Source organism: Jaculus jaculus, chromosome 21 (assembly GCF_020740685.1).
Source record: "Jaculus jaculus isolate mJacJac1 chromosome 21, mJacJac1.mat.Y.cur, whole genome shotgun sequence".
Taxonomy (NCBI): domain Eukaryota; kingdom Metazoa; phylum Chordata; class Mammalia; order Rodentia; family Dipodidae; genus Jaculus; species Jaculus jaculus.
This window is the reverse complement of record NC_059122.1, coordinates 7,171,286-7,192,848: the sequence shown is the minus strand read 5'-3', so window position 1 is coordinate 7,192,848 and position 21,563 is coordinate 7,171,286. Positions and strand designations below refer to the sequence as shown.

Sequence of the window (21,563 nt, the reverse complement as noted above, 5' to 3'; positions counted from 1 at the left end):
ACCTGCTGTCTGAGGAGACCGCAGAGGCCAGAGTAGTCGGGGCCAAGTGAGAGGCAGATGCCAGGCTGTAACATGGTATAGAAGCCAGAGGTCAGGTGCGTGTGGGGCACCTTACAGTGTACCGTGCAGACAGGTCGCCTTTTGCTCATGTAGGAAGCCACAGAAAATTTTTTTTTGCAGGAGAGTGCCATGATCTGATAAAAACTTTAAAAGGACGTTCTGCTGACGTTGAGAGTCAAGTCTGAGGGTGGGGGGTGAGAAGGGAAGCAAGCAGCGCACTGAGGAAGCCTTAGTCATGCAGGGTGTGATGGAGATGAAAAGTAAGCTTGACTGGATGCACTGCCCCTTGATACGTGTTTTAATTGTTAGTTCTCCTGACACGAAGGTGCTGATTGTCCAGTGATGTCAGAGAAAGGGTGGAACACTCTTTCTATCTTGGGTATATGTTCCGTTCAGCCAGGAGCCTAACTATAATGGACCAGGATTGTTATATTATCACAGGAAGTCACTGAGGATAGAAACAGGCTGAGTTCATTTATATGTAAGAATTTTGTAGAAACCTAGTTTTTAAGAACACTAAAGGTTATTATCCTCGTTACAATTACTTATGGAAAAAAATTGAGGTTGGCCTGGAGGGATGGCTTAGCGGTTAAGGCGTTTGCCTGCAAAGCCAAAGGACCCAGGTTCGAATTCCCAGGACCCACGTTAGCCAGATGCACAAGGGGCGCATGCATCTGGAGTTCGTTTGCACTGGCTGGAGGTCCTGGCGTGCCCATTCTCTCTCCCTCTTCCTGTCAAATAAGTGAAATATTTTTTAAAGCAGAAGTGTTTAACATGCTACCTTTTCCTCCCTTGCAGTCTGGTCGTGAATGTCATGCAGAGGGACTCCATCCCGTCGGAAGTGGACTGCGAGACGAGGCAGGGCGTGTACTCCATCTGCCTGCAGCTGGCAAGGTGTGCGTGCATGGCCTGCCTCTCGGGAGGCAGCCTCGCTCTTCCCCCAGACCCCCGGCTCCGTCATGCTTCTGTGTGAAACAGGCTCACGTCGGCCTGGCCGCTTCTTTTTCAGATTTCTGCTTGTGGGACAGACCATGCCCACATCACTAGATGAAGACCTCACCAAAGACGGCACGGAAGCCCTGTCTTCCCGCCCGTTCCGGAATGTGAGCCGGCAGACAAGCAGACAGATGTCCTTGTGCGGCACCCCGGAGAAGTCCTCCTTCCGGCAGCTGTCGGTGTCCGACAGGTCCTCCATCCGCGTCGAGGAGATCATCCCTGCCGCTCGCGTCGCCATACAAGTAAGTGGCTGGTGAGTCCAGAAAGGCTCCGGTGCCCGGCCCTGAAGTCACGCGGAGAAGGGGCGCTGGCCTGCGCCCCCCCTCCCGCCACTGTCAGCGTTTTGAAGCCGCGGCTGAGCTGGGTCTTGAAGACCGAGCAAGGACGGCGGCTTAATAAAGGTGGGTCCAGAGTTAGGGGGAAGAGATTCATTCAAGCAGTGGGGGCGGGAGGGTTGAGCAGAGCCAGACAGCTGAGCTTATTTGCAGTCACAAGGTCATTCATGGAGGCTAAAATGGGAGGGGTGAAGGAGGAGCTAGCAAAACCCAGTCTGGGGAAGGGTTAGCTTAAGCGCAGGCGTGGCCCTCGGCCTGCGGACAGATTTGAGAGTCAGCAGCGGGCAGGGTGAGCAGGGCCGTCCCCGGGTGGTCTACAAGGGAACTCTCAGTGTGGGCACGAGGCAGGAGAGGTCGGTGGGCAGAGTTCACGCTCAGGACGGCCTTTTCTCTCCATTCCCTCCACGCCTCCTTAGACTATGGAAGTAAGCGACTTCACGTCGACTGTGGCTTGCTTCATGAGATTGTCATGGGCTGCAGCTGCGGGGCGGCTCGACCTTGTGGGAAGCAGCCAGCCAATTAGAGAAAGCAACTCTCTGTTTCCTGCTGGAATTCGAAACAGACTCAGCAGTTCAGGTACTGGTTTAAAAAGGACTGGTAAGAACACGGGGTGGAAGTAGCTGTAAGGATGACGGATCTGTTTGTAGATCGCCAGAATCCCGTTACGGAGTGTGCACAGCCGTCCCCTTGCCGAGAGAAAAGGCGTTCAGAAACGGGAGGCCCACTGCAGCCCGAGCTGCTCGGCGCCGTCCTTCTTCTGATCCCGCCGCCTGCTTTCGCCTGGTCCTTTTGACACTGCTTTATTTCTTAGCTTTTTGGGGTCTTCCTGCTGGTGTGTTTGTAAACAGCTCCGTGATAAAATGCAGAAGTATTGAGTGGGCAGTGTCGTTAGGAGCCCGCCACGATCCCGTCACCACGCACAGGACATCTCAGCGCCGGTCCTTACGGTCTGCAGATGCCCTGTGCTTTCCTCTTCTGAAATCAGTTTGACCTTGAGAACCCGTTTTCAATTCCTGCAGATGGCTTAAGGGCAAAGCCCACAGTTCGGAGCAAAACCAGTGATCATGTCTCCTGCTTCTAAGCAGTGCCTTTTAGCATTCAGTGTTACTCGAGAATTTTGGCTCCTATATTAGGACAGCGCCCAGTTCCCGAACCCCCGTAACTGTTGCCCACAGGCAGCAACTGCAGCTCCGGAAGTGAAGGGGAGCCGGTCGCCCTGCTCGCGGGGATCTGTGTCCGGCAGCAGGCCGTGTCCACCAAGGACGCCCTCATCGCCGGGGAGGCGCTCTCCCTTCTTGTCACGTGCCTCCAGCTCCGGAGCCAGCAACTAGGTAGGAGGGGCTTGTCTGAAAGTGATTGCTTTCAGGGAAAGTTCCAGGTTTCTCTTGGGAATTGCTGATACTGTTTTACAGTTAAGGCCCTGCTGCCGGGAATGAAAGGAAAGGGAAAGTCAGCATTTGGAACAAGTACCAATACTGCTAGAGTGGTTTATTCTGCAAGATTGTCAAGCACCTTTTATATACAGGTGTTACAAGACAGAACGTCTGCTTCCTTGGAGATTATGATAAATGAGAAAATAAAACACCCCAAGTTGCTAGTTTATTCTTTATATACCAATTCCTGGTAATGACACCATCATTAAAAATTATGAAACCCATGGGTTAGAGAGATGGATTACCAGTTAAGGCACTTGCCTGCAAAGTCAAAGCACCTAGGTCGATTCCCAGGACTCACATAAGCTACATGTACAAGGTGGGGCATGCATCTGGAGTTTATTTATGGTGGCTAGAGGCCCTGGCACACCCATTCTCTCTCTCTCTCATAAATACATAAATAAATATTTTGTTTAATTATGAACCTTCCTTGTGGCCTTGGAAGCTGGAGTGTCAGTACTAAGCGTTCTTTGACATTGAGGCACATAAAACTCAGTCTCTCAGCACCTCTACTCAGCCTGCGCTTGAGTTTCACAGCCTTAAATCCCACCTAGATGCCACAAGCCAGCGACACCTCAGCTTGATGGAAAGCCTGGGCCATTCCCCTACATCTCCACTGGGGTATCAGACAGGCATCCTAAACTGAACCTGCCTGGGACCAGACTTCTGATCTTGCCTGGATCATCACTCCAAAGGCTTCCCAAACTGTGAGAGAGGCCAGCCTGCCATGTACCCTGGCCAACAGCCATGGGTAACTCTCGCCTGCCTTTAGTCCACACCCTGCCAGCCTGCGGGTACACCCTGCTTCCCCGCTGTGTGCGGGTTCCAGCCGGGGCAGCCCTGCAGTGCTGGCACCGCCCACCTGGGACTGCAGCTGAGGTGCCCGAGCTAGTCTCCCTGCTTCTGTCCGCGCGGCTTACAGCTGCCCACGGTACAGAGAGAGAAGCTTGTCACGTAGTCCTCAGATCACACCGTTCCTCCTTCAGGACCTCCAGCTGCTCAGCTCCCTGCTCGTAGAAGCAACTTGCATTAAAGGTCTCAAAGCCCCGCGCAGTCCACTCCACTGCTAACTGTGCCCTGCCGTCACCTGCCCTCCTTCACGGGCAGAAGCCCCAGGAGCGCGCTGCCTCGGGGCCCTGGCGCTGCTTGCCCCTCCGCCTCTTAGTGCTCTCCTCATCGCCTCTCATCTCCTGCAGGTCTTTGCACACATATGTCCTGGTTAAACATTCCCTGACCATCTTTCAAAAAAGACTCTCCCTATGCCTAGTATTACTCAAACACCTCCCCTTATTTTCTTCTGCGTCATTATAACATTTAGTTCACTTATCATGTTGATGCCGTCACCCCTTTCAGAGATGGTAAGCTTCACAAAGCCCGACTTTGGTCTCTTTTGTTCCCTGCTGCATCTCCAGAGCCAAAATACTGCCTAATGTGTAGTAGACCCTCACTAAATGGTCAGCGTTGAGTCTGAGCAACTCTGTTTCTAAGAATTATACCAACTCTTAGAAGCCTGGTCTCAGCTTTGATTACCATTTCAAGCTTGCAGCGATGTAGCACTGGTGATCGCCTCTGTCCGAAATCTTGAAGATCCGAAAACTGCCAAGGCTTCAAAGGGAAAAAATTGTTAACTCTGTTCCAAGTTTCTGTTTTTAAAATCATTTTAAGGTATATTTTGTATTTAGAACTACTGGTAACTTATCTGTGGCTGGTCTAATATCCAGGACAGCAGTGCGAAGATGTTAGGTCAAGATACCCGAGGCATGGCTCCTCCTGTTGAGCACCCTAAAACTCCTAAACTCCCGTGGCCCAAGTGACAGATGGGGATGCAGAAGTAGAGGCCCTTGCTTTTGATTTAGCCCTGCATATAAGAAGAGATACATTTCTCCTTAAATTCCAGCATAAGAAGCTACATAGAAACCGTAACGTTTTGGAAGTGCATTACCTAACTGACTTCTTTCTCCTCCCGCCTGCTCTGTGTTCCTGTTACTAGCATCTTTCTATAATTTGCCCTGTGTTGCTGATTTTATCATCGATATTCTGCTTGGATCACCAAGTGCCGAGGTAAGGATCTTTTGTAGTTCTTAAAAAAACCCTTTGGTCTTACTCTTCTGTGGCCTGTCATGGACACCTGTGAATTCTGGGGAATGCAGAAGGGATGGCCACAGGCTGCTCTGAAAGAGAAGCGGCCAAGTGCCGCCTTCTCTGCAGCCCACGGAGGCTGGAGAACTCACTCACGACCGATGAACCGTCCGTAACAACCGAAGCTCGGCCGCCAGCGCTGAGCGTCTACAGCTCACGGGGACGGCCAGCGCAGGCCCTGGCTCACAGTCTGCGAGGCGCTGCCTTTAAACCCCGGACTTTGGTTAATCCATGTTACCATGGAAATGAACTTTCTTAAACACTTGAAAATGCCGCTTTTCTTCTTACTGTTTTTATTGTTATAAATAAACTGTTGACTAATGTAAAGTAGTAGAATAATTTGGGAAGTCAGTTCCCCAAACACACTTACCTCATTTACTGAGTTGAATCTTTTACCACTTTTGCAGTTACTCTCTTGTTGCTGGGACAAAAACCACACCAGCAGCAGCTTATGGGAGGAAAGGATTTTTCCAGGCTTGTAGAGTGCAGAGGAAACAGCATCAGTGGCAGAGGAAGCCGGCTCACTTGCGCAGATTGGTAGCAGTGAGGCCCCCACCTGCCAGCAAACACTAGCAGTAGGGCTCCCACCGGCTCTGTACACAGCTCAGAGCCGGACTGCAGGGTCGGCCCCCAGTGACATCTCCTCCAGCACGCTGCTGGAGACTTCAGTAGGAAGCTTATCTTAATCAAAGTCCCTGACACTCCCATGACCTAGGTTCAGTTCCCCAGTAACCACATAAAGCCAGAGGCACAGAGTGGCACATGCATGTGGGGTTCATCTGCAGCGGCCGGAGGTCTTGGCGTCATCAGTTCATCCGTTCTTTCTGTGCGTCTCTCTCTGCTTGTAAATAAATAAATAGGAAAAAAAAAATTAATCCCTGAGGCTAAAAGGGAGATACATTTACATTCTAACCACCACACCCTCAAAATTAGTGTCCTTCTAGAACATGGAAGAATAAATAATGTGGCTTCTGAGGAAGTCTGGATGTTGATGACACGTGTCCGCTGACGATGTGATTTCAGATCCGCCGGGTCGCCTGCGATCAGCTGTATACTCTCAGTCAGACAGACACGTCCGCCCATCCAGATGTGCAGAAGCCAAATCAGTTCCTGCTGGGCGTGGTCCTCACTGCCCAGCTGCCCCTCTGGTCCCCGACCAGCATCATGAGAGGAGTCAATCAGAGGTATGTCGCAAAGAGCAACGCCAGAGAAAAGTTGAGTAATTCTCTGTAATCTCCTGTAGAGTTCATAGGCTTGACTGAGGTGATGAGAGTTCCTTAGGCCTTGAAAGAGACCATTTATGCCTCCCCCACGCACCTGTGGTGAATTAAACACCACCATGCTTCCTCTTGCACCATCTCGCGTTCCCACCCCACTGCACCTAAGTGGAGAGAGCCTGAGGCTATTGGATCCAGCTCACTGTGTGGGCATCACACTGTTCAGTCCTCTTGCCTGTCACTTTCACAGTTTAGGTGCTCAATAGCCTGTGTTTGGTGTTTACTGCGGGGGGGGGGGGGCGTCCCCTTAGCTGTCCTGGAGGTTTTACGTATGCCACGGCATGTGAAACTGCTCGGGTTAGTCCATTCTGCTTGTCTCGTCTCCCCTCCACGAGTGAGCCTCCCTCAGTTACAGCTAGAGCCTCATCTACCCCAGGACAGAGGGCAGAAAGCCTCGCGGTGACCTGCTCTTGACACTGCTTTGGCCAACCCAGCTTCTCCAAAGCCGCCCCGTGTGTGTAGAGCTTCAACGTGTGTGGAGACCTGTGAGGTCGTCACGTGCCCTCCTTGTGTGCGTGTTTGACAAACGAGCCGGGGAGAGAGGTGGTGGGGCTCCTGTAAACCCCTGCGTGAGCCCCGTGCCTGCAGTGCGTTTACCGGGCAGACGCACCTAACAGCACTTACTGCTTTCACTGTTTTCGGCACCCAGTTTAGTGGCATTAAGTACGTAGGTGTAGTCCTGCAGCTGTCAGTGCGGTCCGCTTCCAGACCTTCTCCCCCTCACCACTCAACTTTTCCACGGAGGGCATCGTTCACTTCCCCACGTGCGGTGGGCAGCACTTGGGATCTCTGCACACCCTCGGGCTTCTGTGCAAAGTCTTACTGTTCGTGCCTTTGCTTGGTGTCTGGCCATCGCTGTCCTAGGACATGGGACAGTGTCTCAGTGCATCGTGGCAATTTCGCTTTCCTGCTGATTAGTGATACTTCTCTTCTCACTGATCATGGAGCACCTTCTTTGAGAAGTGTCTATTCAAGACCCTTGCCCGTTCATTGTACTGTGCATAGTTTTGTGGGTGCGTGGGTGCCTTGGTGCGCGTGTCAAGGTCAGAGCAGACTCAGAGCTCAGGTGGAGGTCTTGCTTGCGGCGGGGTCTTTTCATCCCTCACTGCCGCGCATCCTGCCCACTGGCCCGCGAGCTTCCAGCACTCTCCTGTCTCTACCTCCTCCCATCTTGCCCACACATGCTGGGGTCACAGACGCCTGCTGCCGCATCCAGCTTCCACGTGGGCTCAGGGGTCCAAACTCGGGTCCTCACACTTGCAAAGCAAATGATTCAGCCCCCCTTTTAAATGGGATGATGTGGTGGGGGTGGCCGTTGAAGTCTCTGTGCACTCTGGTACTGATCTCTCCCCACGCTGGCATCCCGCCCACATCTGTGGGTTGCCTCGCACTCTCCTGAAAGTGCTCCAGGGGCACCAAATGTTCGTGATTGTGACGAAGCCCAACTCCTCTGTCTTTCCTTTCGGTGGTGCACCCAGGTAGTCATTGCCGAATCCTGCGTCCCGGTACCGTTTCCGCCTTAAGAATCTTATAATCTTAGCTTCTAAACACCTCACTGGTACATTTTCAGTTCTGCTTCTCTTCACGCTTTTGCAGTTGAACATCCGGTTTTCCCAAAGCTATTTGCTTTGTGTTTTTGTTTGTTTTGCTCTGAAAATATCCTTTCCCTCTCTGAATGGTTTTGGTGTCTTGTTGATGCTCATTTAATAAGATTATATGAGGGTTTTAGTTCCTTGTTTCTGTATGTGTGTGTGCGTTTAATTCATTGATCTTTATGTTTTCATGCCAGCATCATACTGTTCTGACTACTGTAGCATTGTAGTAATTTTTGTCAGGAATTAGGAATTCTCTAATTTATTATTTTTATTTTGAGATTGTTTTGGCTACTGGGGGGGGTTCTCTAGAGATTCTGTATTTTTTTTTTTGAAATTTTTCTGAAATTTTTTTTATTTCTGTAATTATGATAGGAATCCATTGACTTTGCAGAGGACTCTGAGTCATGTTGACATCTTAAGACTGAGTCATCCAGTCTGACGTCGGGTGTCTTTGTAGTTATGTCTTGTCCTATTTCTGTCAACACCGTTGGCGGTTTTCTCTATGTAAGCATTGTTTGCTTGAGTATTAGTATTTTATATTCTAGATGCTGTTGTAAGTAGAATTGTTTTCTAACTTTCTTTTTCAGATTATTCACCATTAATGTGAGGAACACGACAGATTTTTGTATTCTGTAACTTTGCTGACTTAATTAACAGGGTGATTTTTGGTGGGGGGAACCTTGAGGTTTTTCATGCGTAGGAGTGCCATCAGTAAGCAAAGGTAATTCTGCCCCCTTCGGTCTGGAAGCCTGTTCTTTCCCTGCCTCACTCCTTTGACCAGAACCATCACTGAAAGCGGCCATCCTCGTTCCTGCTCTCAGGGAGAAGCTCAGGTCTTGTCACTGTTGACAGCAGCGTTCACGGGGTTTCCATGTGTGGCCTTCCTTGCGTCGTCCTGTTTAGCCCAGGCCCTCTCGTGGAAAGGCGGTCTGCTTGGTCAGGTGCTTTCTGTGCCTCACTTGAGATGGCCATGTGGCTCCTCCCCCCCTCCCGCCAAGTGTGCTGGTCGCCCGTGGTCTTTAAGACCTTCGACATCAGCACGTAGGCGGATGTTGGTCAGTAATTATCTTTGGCTTTTGGTCTCACAGGAGTTAGGAAGTGTTATGTCATCCTCTGAGAGAGATTGCTGTTGATTTCCAAGTGTTTGGTGGATAATCACCAGAAAAGCCATCTAGCACAGGGCTGCTTTATGGGTTTGTTTGTTTTTTTTTTAGCATTTTTTATTGATTTGCAAGGGTAGGGAGCTAGAGACAGACAGAAAACAGAGAATGAGAGTGCACCCGAGGCTCTAGCCACTGCAAACTAACTCCGGGTACATGTACCACTTTGAATCTGCCTCTACGTGGGTACTGGGGAATCGGACTCAGGTCATTAGGCTTTGCAGGCAAGCGCCTTAACCCTTGAGCCATCTCTCCAGTTCCCTGAGCTGGGAGGTTTTTGATTAACTCCGATTTCCATTTTGGTGATATTTGTATTTCTTGGAATTTTCCCATTTCATCAAAATAATTAATTTTTGTGTACAGTTGCTTATGATACTCTCATAACCCTTTCTTCATATAAAATCAATAGTAATGTTCTCACATGTATTCCCAAGTTGAATAATTTGAGTCTCTTTTTTTTTTTTTTTTTGGTAGGGGTAGGGGGAGAAAGAGAATGGGCACACTAGGGCCTCCAGCCACTGCAAACTCCAAATGCATGTACCAGTCTGTGCATATGGCTCTATGTGGTGTTGGGAAATTGAACCCGAGTCATTAGGCTTTTCAGGCAAGTGCCTTAACTGCTGAGCCATCTCCCCAGCCCCTTGAATCTTTTTTTTTTTTTTTTTTTTAAGGTAATCTAGCTAAAGGTTTGTCAATTTTGTTGAACTTTTTAAGAACCAACTTTTGGTTTTCTTAATTTTCTGCATTTTTCTTTCTCTGTGTTACTTATTTTGAATCTAATCTTTTTTTTTTTTTTTTCCTTCAAGTTTTGGATTTAGCTTTTCTTTAAGGTATAAGGATTGCTTCATGCCAGCCTAGGCTACAGAAAGTTTCAGGTTAGCCTAGGGTAGAATGATTGAGAGCCTGCCTTTAAAAAATAAAAAAGAAAATTAAAAGTAAAAGTAGTCTCTTTTCGCCCTTTAACATTTTGGTTTGTTTTGTTTTGCTTTGAGAGAAGGTCTCTTGTATCCCAGGCTGGCCTCCAAGTCACTGTGTAGCTGAGGATGACCTTGAACTTCTAATCCTTCGGCCTCTGCCTTCCAAGTGCTGGGTAAACATTCTTTACTTTAGAATACCATGAACGCAATCAGTGTATTATGTAGACAAGCAGTGCACATATTATTTTAAAACATGGTACATTTAGTAAGTTTCCCTGATTTTACAACATTATTCCTAGACTGTGCATTAGCAAGCTCATCAATATATATTCCATGTTAAAGTACAGAATTTAAGTTAATGTAAGTAGTTAATGCCTCGGACAATTAGTATGTTCAATTATTTTATGAACTTGTTTTTAATAAGGAAAATAATTTTTCTTTTAAAATCAGCCTGTTTTTAGTAACTGAACCCTGTCTGTTTTTAGGCTTCTGTCTCAGTGTGTGGAGTATTTTGACCTGAGGTGCCAGTTACTAGATGATCTGACAAGTAAGTAAAAGCCTGGCTTGGATCACGGGGAGGGGGGTAACAAAGAAAGCAGGTGCAGGTGTCTGAAGCTGGCGGAACCTGGCTCAGGTACACAGGCGATCATAATCATTTCGGAAATCTGGGTTTTACTTTCTTTTTTTAAAAAAAGTTTAAAATATTTTGTTTATTTATTTGAGAGAGAGAAAGAGGCAGATTATATATGTTTGTGTGTATATATAAACACATACACAGAGAGAGAAAGAGAAAGAGAATAAATGTGCATGCCAGGGCCTCTAACCACCGTAAACGAACTCTAGACACATGCGCCACCCTGTGCATCTGGCTTACATGGGTGCTAGAGAATCAAACCTGGGTCGTCCTTAGGCTTCACAGGCAAGCACCTTAACCGCTAAGCCATCTTTCCAGCCTGGGTTTGGCTTTCTTGAAAATGGCAGGTAAACTTACAAATTTATAGTGGTAAACTCCTATTCTGCTGAGCTCTTTTATCACACACCCATTTAGTATGTAGGGATTTGTTCATTTTAAGAGTCTCATGCTCTACGAACTGAGCTAGCCCAGCAAGATTTGTTCATGTTAAAAACTGTCAAAGGTCGGGCGTGGTGGCGCACGCCTTTAATCCCAGCACTCGGGAGGCAGAGGTAGGAGGATTGCCATGAGTTTGAGGCCACCCTGAGACTACGTAGTGAATTCCAGGTCAGCCTGGGCTAGAGTGAAACCCTACCTCCCTACCTCTAAAAACCAAAAAATGAAAAAACTGTCAAAGGCTCACATTTTAACTATACTGACAGAGGACTACCAGGAAGGGTCTCCCTCCCCAGATTAGCCTGATCTGACCATTTTAAAGGTTGCTTGCTGACGGAAAGGTGGACTTTGCTGAAGGAGACGTGCTTGTAAACAGCAAGTGCATGACTGAAGTATCAGTGTTAGTTACCCTTTAATGCGTGCAGGCTTGCATCATCTGTACCTGTAAATAATGTAAACGTATGTTGGAAATACTGCAAAGGTTTAGTGTTAACTTTAGTTGTTTAAACCAAAAGCTTATGATATTATTCAATGCTATTTACCCCAAAATTTGCTTCAACTCACAAGAAGTAAAATAAAAACCAGGATGAACAAAGATATTGGTTGGACTCCAGTATCAAAGCCAAGAGAACGTAAACTATTCTATATGTGTATGCAAGTTACACAGAATTTAATTGCAAGGTTCCTAGAGGCCAGGGGCATGAAGGAGATAGCATATGGCTAGTTGTTCTCTACCCTAGACAGAGAAACAAAATACTTTCTCAAAAGAAACAAATCCTTTTTACATCTGTTAATCTCCAAAGAAACTTCATGGATTAGTGTTGGTTCGTGTAATGGAGTGAAGGCGATGCTGACTGGCGATCCCCAGCTGCCTCTCTTAAGGCGATTGCCTTTGTTGGTTCAATGTCAGGACCCAGCACTTGCCACAGTAGGGTGAGGGAGGCTGACAGGCAGAGAACAGAGTGCGTGACGATGCAGAGCCACGGTCTGTCAAAGCTGGAGACATGGGCCACCAAGGCCACCTAACCCCGCCTCTGCCCGGTGCGCACTTCTCAGGCAGGCCTCTGTGAGCAGCTGCCACCAAGTTCTGCTCCCGCTCGCTGGCAGAGGAGCGGAACCCGCAGCGGGCTGCACCCATGCAGCTGCCAAGTGAACCAGCTGCTTGTGAGTGCCCGCCTTCCCTGTGGTCATGACAGAGCCAAGGCCTCTTATTGGGGTCTCAGGCAGAAATAATTCTGTCATGATATATCGTGAAATAAACAATGTTTGCCACTTGGGCATCATAAGCACTCACTGCAGAACGAGGAAGGAGGTCACAGTGGGTGGTAGAGGCAGGTTCAGATCGGGTGCCAGTCCAGTTGTAGCTGACTGCGGTGTTCCTTGCCCATCACCTGTGTGCCCCTTCCCTGGTTCTCAGTGATGCTCTCGAAGTGGGTGTCATCCCACCTGTTCTACAGCCCCAGATCCCACTATAGAGTTGGCAGCAAGTCCTCGGTTGGCAAAATGAGATAGTTAACAATAAAAATGGTCTCTCTGGAATTCAGTTCACGCTGCCCAGAACTGACCTCTCTCTCCTTTACAGACTTCCTCCCCTCTTGGAGCTATGCTGCTCCTCCTCCTCCTCTCCTCCTCCTCCGCTCCTCCCTTCCTGCGGGAAGGCCCCTTCCCTGGGTTGAGCAGTTCGTCATCAGGGCAAGGATCCCCGTCGTCCGTCTCCTGCTCAGCGGGTGGCACAGCGGCCTGTGCGGGTCACTCAGAAGGGTGCCCGCGCTCACATCCTCGCGAGCCGTGGGTCGCCAGTGAGAGTTGCTGTGAGGCCTGGAACTTGACTTGCCTGCCAAGTTTAGGGCTCGTGACTCCCCGAAGAGAGCTTTTCATTGTAATGGGTTTTCCCCCTTTCTTAGCTGCAGAAATGGACCACTTACAAATCAGCCCAGCTACCATGCTTGAAGATGAGATCACGTGGTTGGATAACTTTGAACCTAACCGCACCGCAGAGTGTGAGACCAGCGAGGCAGACAACATCTTACTGGCAGGACATTTGCGGCTTATTAAGACGCTCCTTTCGCTATGTGGGACAGAAAAGGAAATGCTCGGTAATTACGGCTGGTTCTCAGTTACCGCTGTAGCGTGGCGTGTGACTGGGGCGATGAGATCGCTGCTCATGGTTCTGTGGGAAACTGACCCTTGAGGTGGGGGACGTTGTGTGCGGTCTTAGTGGCCGGCAGGCCTGGGCTGTGCTTTCCCTGTGTCATTGAACCGCAGAGACTTCCATGGTGGTCAGAGCGGTTAGAGCCTGGCACCTCAGAATGCAAGGCAAAACTGTAATTCCAGGTAGGTTTGTCTCCGGTGCACATCGTGATGTATCTTAATGCTTTTAAAGATGGTTCTGTCTAGGGAGTGGTCCTACCTCAGAAGCAGGGAACATGTGAGGTTCTCTGAATACCCTTACTATCTAGACAAGCTAAGGTGCAGACAAGAGCTAATGTTTCAGAGGGTATTCAGAAACAGACTAAAAGTTAACTGCACCAACGATTTACATTCTTGGATGTTGAGAATGCATAGAAAAGAGGGATTCTTAGGCAGGAAGGAGAAAGGGATGTTTCTGCCTGAAGAGAGCAAGGCTTCAGGAGTCTCCTAAGCCCTTGTGGGCGGGCTTCCCTGACCCCAGAGCAGCGTTCAGATACGCCCCCAGACCGGGGTTCTTAGCGCTTGTGCTTCTGCGACAGTTTGATTCCTTTGCTGGGTTCAGATCACAAGGAAAGCACCCTCACTTGTCTACCTTTGTTCCTTATCACTTCCCCACCCCGCCCACCGAGGGGTCACATACCAAGCACTGAGAAAATAAGTAAAGTGAGACTCAAGGTGCTTCTGTTGGCCACCATGGGAGCCTTTGCTGCTCGGATGAAGAGTGCCGGCAGGGCCTTTCCGTTACGGCCCACGCTCACCCTCACATGCTGCTCCGCTCCATTCCAGGCTCATCGCTCATCAAACCCTTGCTAGATGACTTCCTCTTCCGAGCTTCCAGAATTATCTTGAACAGCCATTCTCCAGCTGCCAGTGCCGCCATCAGTCAACAGGACTTTCATCCAAAGTATGGAGCATGCACATTGTGTTCAGTTTTGGTAAAAAGCTCTAGTTTGAAACTGTAGTCTAAAAATATTTTCTTAACTTGGAGTTTGTCTTCCATCTTGTGAGTCTTTGTCCTCCATCATACACAACATAAGTTAATGCATGCAAAAGGGCTGTGTAGCAGCCTGCCTGGCACATGGCAAGTGTGATGACCCGACAGTTATAAATTCCGAAGGAAACCAAGATTGGGGAGTTATGTGTAAGGGCTGGGAATGTAGCTCCGTGGTAAAGCACACGCTTAGAATGTCAGAGGTCCTGGGTTCAATTCCCAGAACCAACTCCAGAGTTAAAAGGCTCCACATAAATGGCGTCAGGGCTTCTTAGGAGAACAGGAGAGGTGCCGTAGTGTGAGTCTCCTCACGTGTCTGGTCACTCTGTAGTGTGAGTCTCCTCACGTGTCCAATCACTCTGTAGTGTGAGTCTCCTCACGTGTCTGGTCACTCTGTAGTGTGAGTCTCCTCACGTGTCCGGTCACTCTGTAGTGTGAGTCTCCTCACGTGTCTGGTCACTCTGTAGTGTGAGTCTCCTCATGTGTCCAATCACTCTGTAGTGTGAGTCTCCTCACGTGTCTGGTCACTCTGTAGTGTGAGTCTCCTCACGTGTCCAATCACTCTGTAGTGTGAGTCTCCTCACGTGTCTGGTCACTCTGTAGTGTGAGTCTCCTCACGTGTCTGGTCACTCTGTAGTGTGAGTCTCCTCACGTGTCCAGTCACTCTGTAGTGTGAGTCTCCTCACATGCCCAGTCATTTCTATGTTCTCATAACTGCAACTGCCAGTGATTTATTAAGTGTAATTTTGAAGTCAGGTATTTTTTTCTTCATGGGTAGAAATTCACAATAATCAGTTGCTCTAAATCTAATTTGTTTGGTTAAATAACAGAGATAACTGAGTAATCCTGAAGAAACATAAAGATTTGGTATTTACAATGGAAAAAAAGTTCTAAAATTTCAGGGATAATTGATACAGTCAAGGCACAATCAATATTCTATGTGAATGTTTCTGCAGCTAGAGAATCCTTATTAGATTAGCACTGTGGGTTGTCTGCTAGGCTCTTATTCCCATCCCCCTTTCTGTCTAGTCCTGCTTTTAAAAACTCAACAGTAGACCCACAGGCTCTTTAATAAGCAGCAGAAATCATGAGATTTTGATTTTTAGTACAAACAAAGCTGTATGTCCTCAAAGCTGTAATGAAATTTTTTTTGTTTGTTTTTTTTGTTTTTTGGGGTTTTTTTTTGTTGGTTTGTTTTGTGTGTGAGGTAGGGTCTCACTCTAGCCCAGGCTGACCTGGAATTCACTCTGTAGTCTCAGGGTGGCCTCTAACTCACAGCGATCCTCCTACCTCTGCCTCCCAAGTGCTGGGATTAAAGGCGTGCGCCACCACGCCCGGCTGTAATGAAATTTTTATTGGTGAATCTCTCCCTTGATCCCCCCCCCCCCCCGTTGTTATTTTTTTGAGGTAGGGTCTCACTCTAGCCCAGGCTGACCTGGAATTCACTACATAGTCTCAGGCTGGCCTCAAATTCCTGGTGATCCTCGTCCCTCTGCTTCCCGAGTGCTGGGATTAAAGGCGTGTGCCACCACACCTGGTGAAAATAGTTTTTAATATTTATTTATTTATTTAAAAAGAAAGACAGAAAGGGAGAGAATGGGCACCCCAGGGCCTCTAGTCACTGCAAACGAACTCCAGATATATGTACCACCTTGTGCATCTGGCTTACGTGGGTCCTGGAATAATCAAACCTAGGTCCTTAGGCTTTGTAGGCAAGCACTTTAACCACTAAGCCATCTCTCTAGACAAGAGAAAACATATGTATATTTTTTTGGTTTTTCAAGATAGGGTCTAGTACAGCTGACCTGGAATTCACTCTGTAGTCGCAGGGTGGCCTCGAACTCACGGTGATCCTCCTCCCTCTGCCTCCCAAGTGCTGGGATGAAAGGCGCGCGCCCCCACACAGGCCTTCTCCCTTGATCTGTCAGAAGCGATGCCTCCGAAGTCGTTCTGAAACTCATCAGGACCTTGAATGGAACAAGAAGCATTTTATTTTGCCCCTCTCCACTGTGTGGGCGGCGTACTCACTTGCCTCGCAGCTTTTCCTCACAAAATCCTTAAAGCTATGTGCAAGAGACAGAGAGAGACGATTAAAACACACGGGAAGGGGAAAATAAACAAACTGTTTTGAAAGTAAGGCTGTTTTTAAATCACAGTAACAGAGAGCTTCTTCCATCTGTGCATATGAACCTCCCGTTCATGTCTCACTCGTTCCCTTGAACCCATAAGCCTAAGCAGGAATGGCTGGAGCCCTACCTCCCCGCGGCCCCTGAGCTGTCTCAGGGGCGTGCCGACCAGAGCCCGGCCCCTGACGCGCAGAGGTTTTGCAGAGGAGGAATGGTGTGCCCTCTGCGTGCCCTCCCGCGCTGGGACGGCCGGTGGGCGGGGCTGGCATGGATGGTGGGTGAAGGCAGGCAGTGGAGGAAGTCTGCTCTGCTGTGCGTCACTTCACGGGGCAAGCTGGATTTCTGTCTCCACTGTCCTCCGTGAAGTGGAACGGTGACTCCTCACCTTGGAAACATTTTGGTGCTCCAGCACCTGAAGTGTTTATGGGTGTCTGTGCTGATTCTCAAGGCTTTCTTTTTCCTGCCACTTGTTTAAAAGAATTTTGCTATTTATCATTAGGCCAAGAAGGTATCTGTCTGTAAAAGTTTCATCCTTTCTGAACATGTGGCCTGTAGACTTCCACATTCCAGGCCTAGACTCGCCTCCAGAGTGCTTAAGGAAGGCAGCTCTCGTTCTTTCATTCTGGATGTTGATTTCTTTTCACTAACAACCCGAACAAATCATTCATGGTTAAAATTGACTTGTGCCTTTAACTTCTAGGTGTAGCACAGTGAATAGCCGATTGGCAGCCTATGAAGTCCTTGTGATGTTGGCTGATAGCTCGCCTTCAAATCTTCAGATTATTACCAAAGAGCTCCTTTCTATGCACCACCAGCCCGACCCGGCTCTGACCAAAGAGTTTGACGTGAGTTCTCTAAACTGTGATGCACCTCACAGTTTAAAACAATCTCCTAAATGTGTAACTTTTGGGTGTTGTGTAGTATATGTGGTGTGTGTGCGCGCACGCATGCGCACGTGCACGTGTGTACAGATGTGCACACTGAGGCTCCTCTGTTCTGCTTGCAACCCTCACTTCCCTGAGCCTGGAGCCCCAGCACACTTCATGGAGTTCTATTTTGTTTTTGTTTCTTTTCAAAGCACTACCTCAATTATTAATTATATATCTAGTATAGCTGCTTCATAAAGCATGGTAAAATATGTTCTTTAAAGTTTATACTACTAGACTATAAACTCCTTATTTTGCACCACAGTGCCTGGCACGTAGTAGGTCCTTAAAAAATATTTGTTGAATGACAGTCAGTTGACTAAATACAGGACTACATAAACGAATAACCAAATACACACCTGCTATGGACCACATACTATACAGACAAAAAGAAGCATGAAGATGGGTGAATTTCCTCCCTTGCAGCTCACACATAGGGGCTTCCTGACCATAGGCTTTGCTGGAATGCGTCTCCTTACGTGCTGGATAGATAAGTCTATGCCACTTTCTCCTCTCGGTCATCCCGTACGGCTGTAGTGGACATGTGCCCGTGGTCAAATGCTCACTCACCTCCTGTGTTTTTGCTTCTCTTTCCAGTTCCTCCCCCCAGTGGATGGCCGATCCAGTTCCGGGTTTGTGGGGCTGAGGAACGGTGGTGCGACTTGCTACATGAATGCGGTCTTCCAGCAGCTCTACATGCAACCTGGGCTCCCTGAGGTAACTTCCTTCCTGCGCCCTGGTTGATGAGAGAAAAAATTTGTGCCTTGCCTGAATTGTTCCATACTTGAGTCTGTTGAAACCTGAAGTAACTAGGGCTTCTTTTTGTTGTTTGTTTGTTTCATTTTTATTTATTTACTTCAAAGAGAGAGAGAAAACAGGCACACCAGGGCTTCCAACCACTGCAAATGAACTCCAGACACATGGGCCCCTTGTGCATCTGGCTAATGTAGGTACTCGGGAATCAAGCCTCGAACGGGGGTCCTTAGGCTTCACAGGCAAACGCTTAACCGCTAAACCATCTCTCCAACTCAATTCTTTTTTTTTTTTTTTAATATTTTATTTTTATTTATTTATTTGAGAGAGAGAGAATGGGTACCCCAGAGCTTCCAGCCACTGCAAACGAACTCCAGATGCATGAGCTACCTTATGCCATCTGGCTTACGTGGGTCCTGGGGAATTGAACTGAGGTCCTTTGGCTTTGCAGGCAAGCTCCTTAACCATTAGGCCATCTCTCCAGCCTGGGACTCTTTTTTTTTTAAACAATATTTTATTTTTGTTTGTTTGTTTATTTGACCTACAAAGATGATGAGAGACAAAGAGAATGGTCGTGCCAGGGCCTCCAGCCACTGCAAACAAACTCCACATGTGTGCGCCCCTTGTGCATCTCCTGGAGAATCAGATCTGGGTCCTTTGCTTTTCAGACAAACACCTTAACGCCTATGCCATCCCTCCAGCCCCTGGATTCTTTTTTTTTTTTTTAATATTTTAGGGGGGAGGGAGGGCATTACCATGGGATTTTTTTTTAATAATCATGGAAATTGTTAATAAACATTTTTTTAAAATTTTTATTAGCATTTTCCATGATTATAAAAATATCCCATGGTAATGCCCTCCCGCCCCCCCTCACACTTTCTCCTTTGAAATTCCATTCTCCATCATATTACCTCCCCATCACAATCATTGTACTTACATATATACAATATCAACCTATTAAGTATCCTCCTCCCTTCCTTTCTCTTCCCTTTATGTCTCCTTTTTAACTTACTGGCCTCTGCTACTAAGTATTTTCCTTCTCATGCAGAAGCCCAATCATCTGTAGCTAGGATCCACATATGAGAGAGAATATGTGGCGCTTGGCTTTCTGGGCCTGGGTTACCTCACTTAGTATAATCCTTTCCAGGTCCATCCATTTTTCTGCAAATTTCATAACTTCATTTTTTTTTTTTTTTACCACTGAGTAGAAGAACTCCATTGTATAAATGTGCCACATCTTCATTATCCACTCATCCATCAGTTGAGGGACATCTAGGCTGGTTCCATTTCCCAGCTATTATAAATTGAGCAGCAATAAACATGGTTGAGCACGTATTTCTAAGGAAATGAGATGATTCCTTTGGATATATGCCTAGGAGTGCTATAGCTGGGTCATATGGTAGATCAATCTTTAGCTGTTTTAGGAACCTCCACACTGTTTTCCTCAATGGCTGGACCAGATTGCATTCCCACCAGCAGTGTAGAAGGGTTCCTCTTTTTCCACATCCCCGCCAACATTTATGATCATTTGTTTTCATGATGGTGGCCAATCTGACAGGAGTGAGATTGAATCTCAATGTAGTTTTAATCTGCATTTCCCTGATTACTAGTCACATGGAACATTTTTTAGATGCTTATATGCCATTCGTATTTCTTCCTTTGAGAATGCTGTATTTAGCTCCATAACCCATTTTTTGATTGGCTTGTTTGATTCCTTATTATTTAACTTTTTGAGTTCTTTGTATATCCTAGATATTAATCCTCTATCAGATATATAGCTGGCAAAGATTTTTTCCCATTCTGTAGGTTGCCTCTTGGCTTTTTTCACTGTGTCCTTTGCAGTGCAAAATCTTTGTAATTTCATGAGGTCCCAGTGACTAATCTGTGGTTTTATTGCCTGAGCAATTGGGGTTGTATTCAGAAAGTCTTTGCCAAGACCAATATGTTAGAGGGTTTCCCCTACTTTTTCCTCTAGCAGTTTCAGAGTTTCAGGTCTGATGTTAAAGTCTTTAATCCATTTGGACTTAATTCTTGTGCATGGAGAGAGAGAAGAATCTATTTTCATCCTTCTGCAGATATATATCCAGTTTTCCCAACACCATTTGCTGAAGAGGCTGTCTCTTCTCCAATGAGTATTTTTGGCATTTTTATCGAATATCAGGTGGCTATAGCTACTTGGGCTTACATCTGGGTCCTCTATTCTGTTCCACTGATCTACATGTCTGTTTTTGTGCCAGTACCACGTTGTTTTTGTTACTATGGCTCTGTAGTATAGGTTAAAATCAGGTATGGTGATACCACCAGCCTTATTTTTGTTGCTCAGTATTATTTTAGATATTCGAGGTTTTTTGTGATTCCAAATGAATTTTTGGATTGTTCTTTATATTTCCATGAAGAATGCCTTTGGAATTTTGATAGGCATTGCATTAAATGTTTTTATGGTTTTTTTTTAAAAAAAAAAATATTTTAGGGGGGAGGGAGGGCATTACCATGGGATTTTTTTTTAATAATCATAGAAATTGTTAATAAAAAATTTTTTTGAAAAGAAAAAATGTTAACACAAATTCCAAATCCAAAAAAAAAGAATAAACATATCATTCACACACACACACAAATATTTTATTTATTGGAAAGAAAGAGACAGAATAGGCATGCCAGGGGCCCCAGCCACTGCAAACGAACTCCAGATGCGTGCGACCCCTTGTGCGTCTGACTCACGTGGGTCCTGGGGAATCAAACCTGAGTCCTTAGGCTTCACAGGGAAGTGCCTTAACCACAAAGCCATCTCTCCAGCCCACTAGTGATTCTTTTTAGCTTCTGAAAACTGTGTCAAATGGTTGTAGTCACATAATTTGCAAAATTGTAACTTTAATATCTGCCTATATAACAGACTTGACCTGATGAGGTTTTTAACATCCAAGTAATTCTCAAGCTGCTCTAAAGGTCACTAATGTTTTTAATGTTTTAGAAATAGACTATCTTCAGTGCTTTTTAGTAATAACAGTTTGTGAGGGTGCACACAGTATTTTGAGAGTATTTCATGCATATTGTATAAATTCATTTTAGAAACCCTAGTTTCAGTTTTTCCTAATCAAATACTTAAAGAGATGCTTTTTTCATAATGACCCTAAGTAGGAATTAGTAGAGCTAAATATGTAGTTGTATCCAAATCAAACCATACTTAGCACTTAGTGCTAATATATGTGTATGTCTGAGTTTAGTGTGAAGCAGTTAAACATTTCAAATTCAGTGTACTTCCTTTCTTTTTAGTCATTGCTTTCAGTGGACGATGAGACAGACAATCCAGACGATAGCGTGTTTTACCAAGTCCAGTCTCTCTTTGGGCACCTGATGGAAAGCAAGCTGCAGTACTATGTCCCTGAGAACTTTTGGAAGGTATTTCTACCATTGACTTTGTGCAGATTTAAAGATGTTAGATACGCCGGGCGTGGTGGCGCACGCCTTTAATCCCAGCACCCGGGAGGCAGAGGTAGGAGGATCGCTGTGAGTTCAAGGCCACCCTGAGACTCCATAGTGAATTCCAGGTCAGCCTGGGCTAGAGTGAGACCCTACCTCAAAAAAAAAAAAAAAAGAAA

General features: G+C 46.8%; 1 protein-coding gene across 4 annotated transcripts in view; it reads left to right on the top strand.

Annotated features, from left to right (window-relative positions):
* The window catches only part of Usp24 (ubiquitin specific peptidase 24), a 143,938-nt gene that overhangs the window by 80,409 nt on the left and 41,966 nt on the right, over positions 1-21,563 (top strand). For all 4 annotated transcript variants that reach the window (XM_045139213.1, XM_045139216.1, XM_045139215.1 and 1 more), the window contains 12 exons: positions 859-954; positions 1,070-1,298; positions 1,808-1,967; positions 2,567-2,722; positions 4,815-4,885; positions 5,987-6,147; positions 10,398-10,459; positions 12,886-13,077; positions 13,958-14,075; positions 16,989-17,133; positions 17,812-17,931; positions 21,238-21,363. In XM_045139213.1, coding sequence (XP_044995148.1) covers positions 859-954; positions 1,070-1,298; positions 1,808-1,967; positions 2,567-2,722; positions 4,815-4,885; positions 5,987-6,147; positions 10,398-10,459; positions 12,886-13,077; positions 13,958-14,075; positions 16,989-17,133; positions 17,812-17,931; positions 21,238-21,363 — 1,636 coding nt within the window. The remainder of the gene's footprint in view (positions 1-858; positions 955-1,069; positions 1,299-1,807; positions 1,968-2,566; positions 2,723-4,814; positions 4,886-5,986; positions 6,148-10,397; positions 10,460-12,885; positions 13,078-13,957; positions 14,076-16,988; positions 17,134-17,811; positions 17,932-21,237; positions 21,364-21,563) is intronic.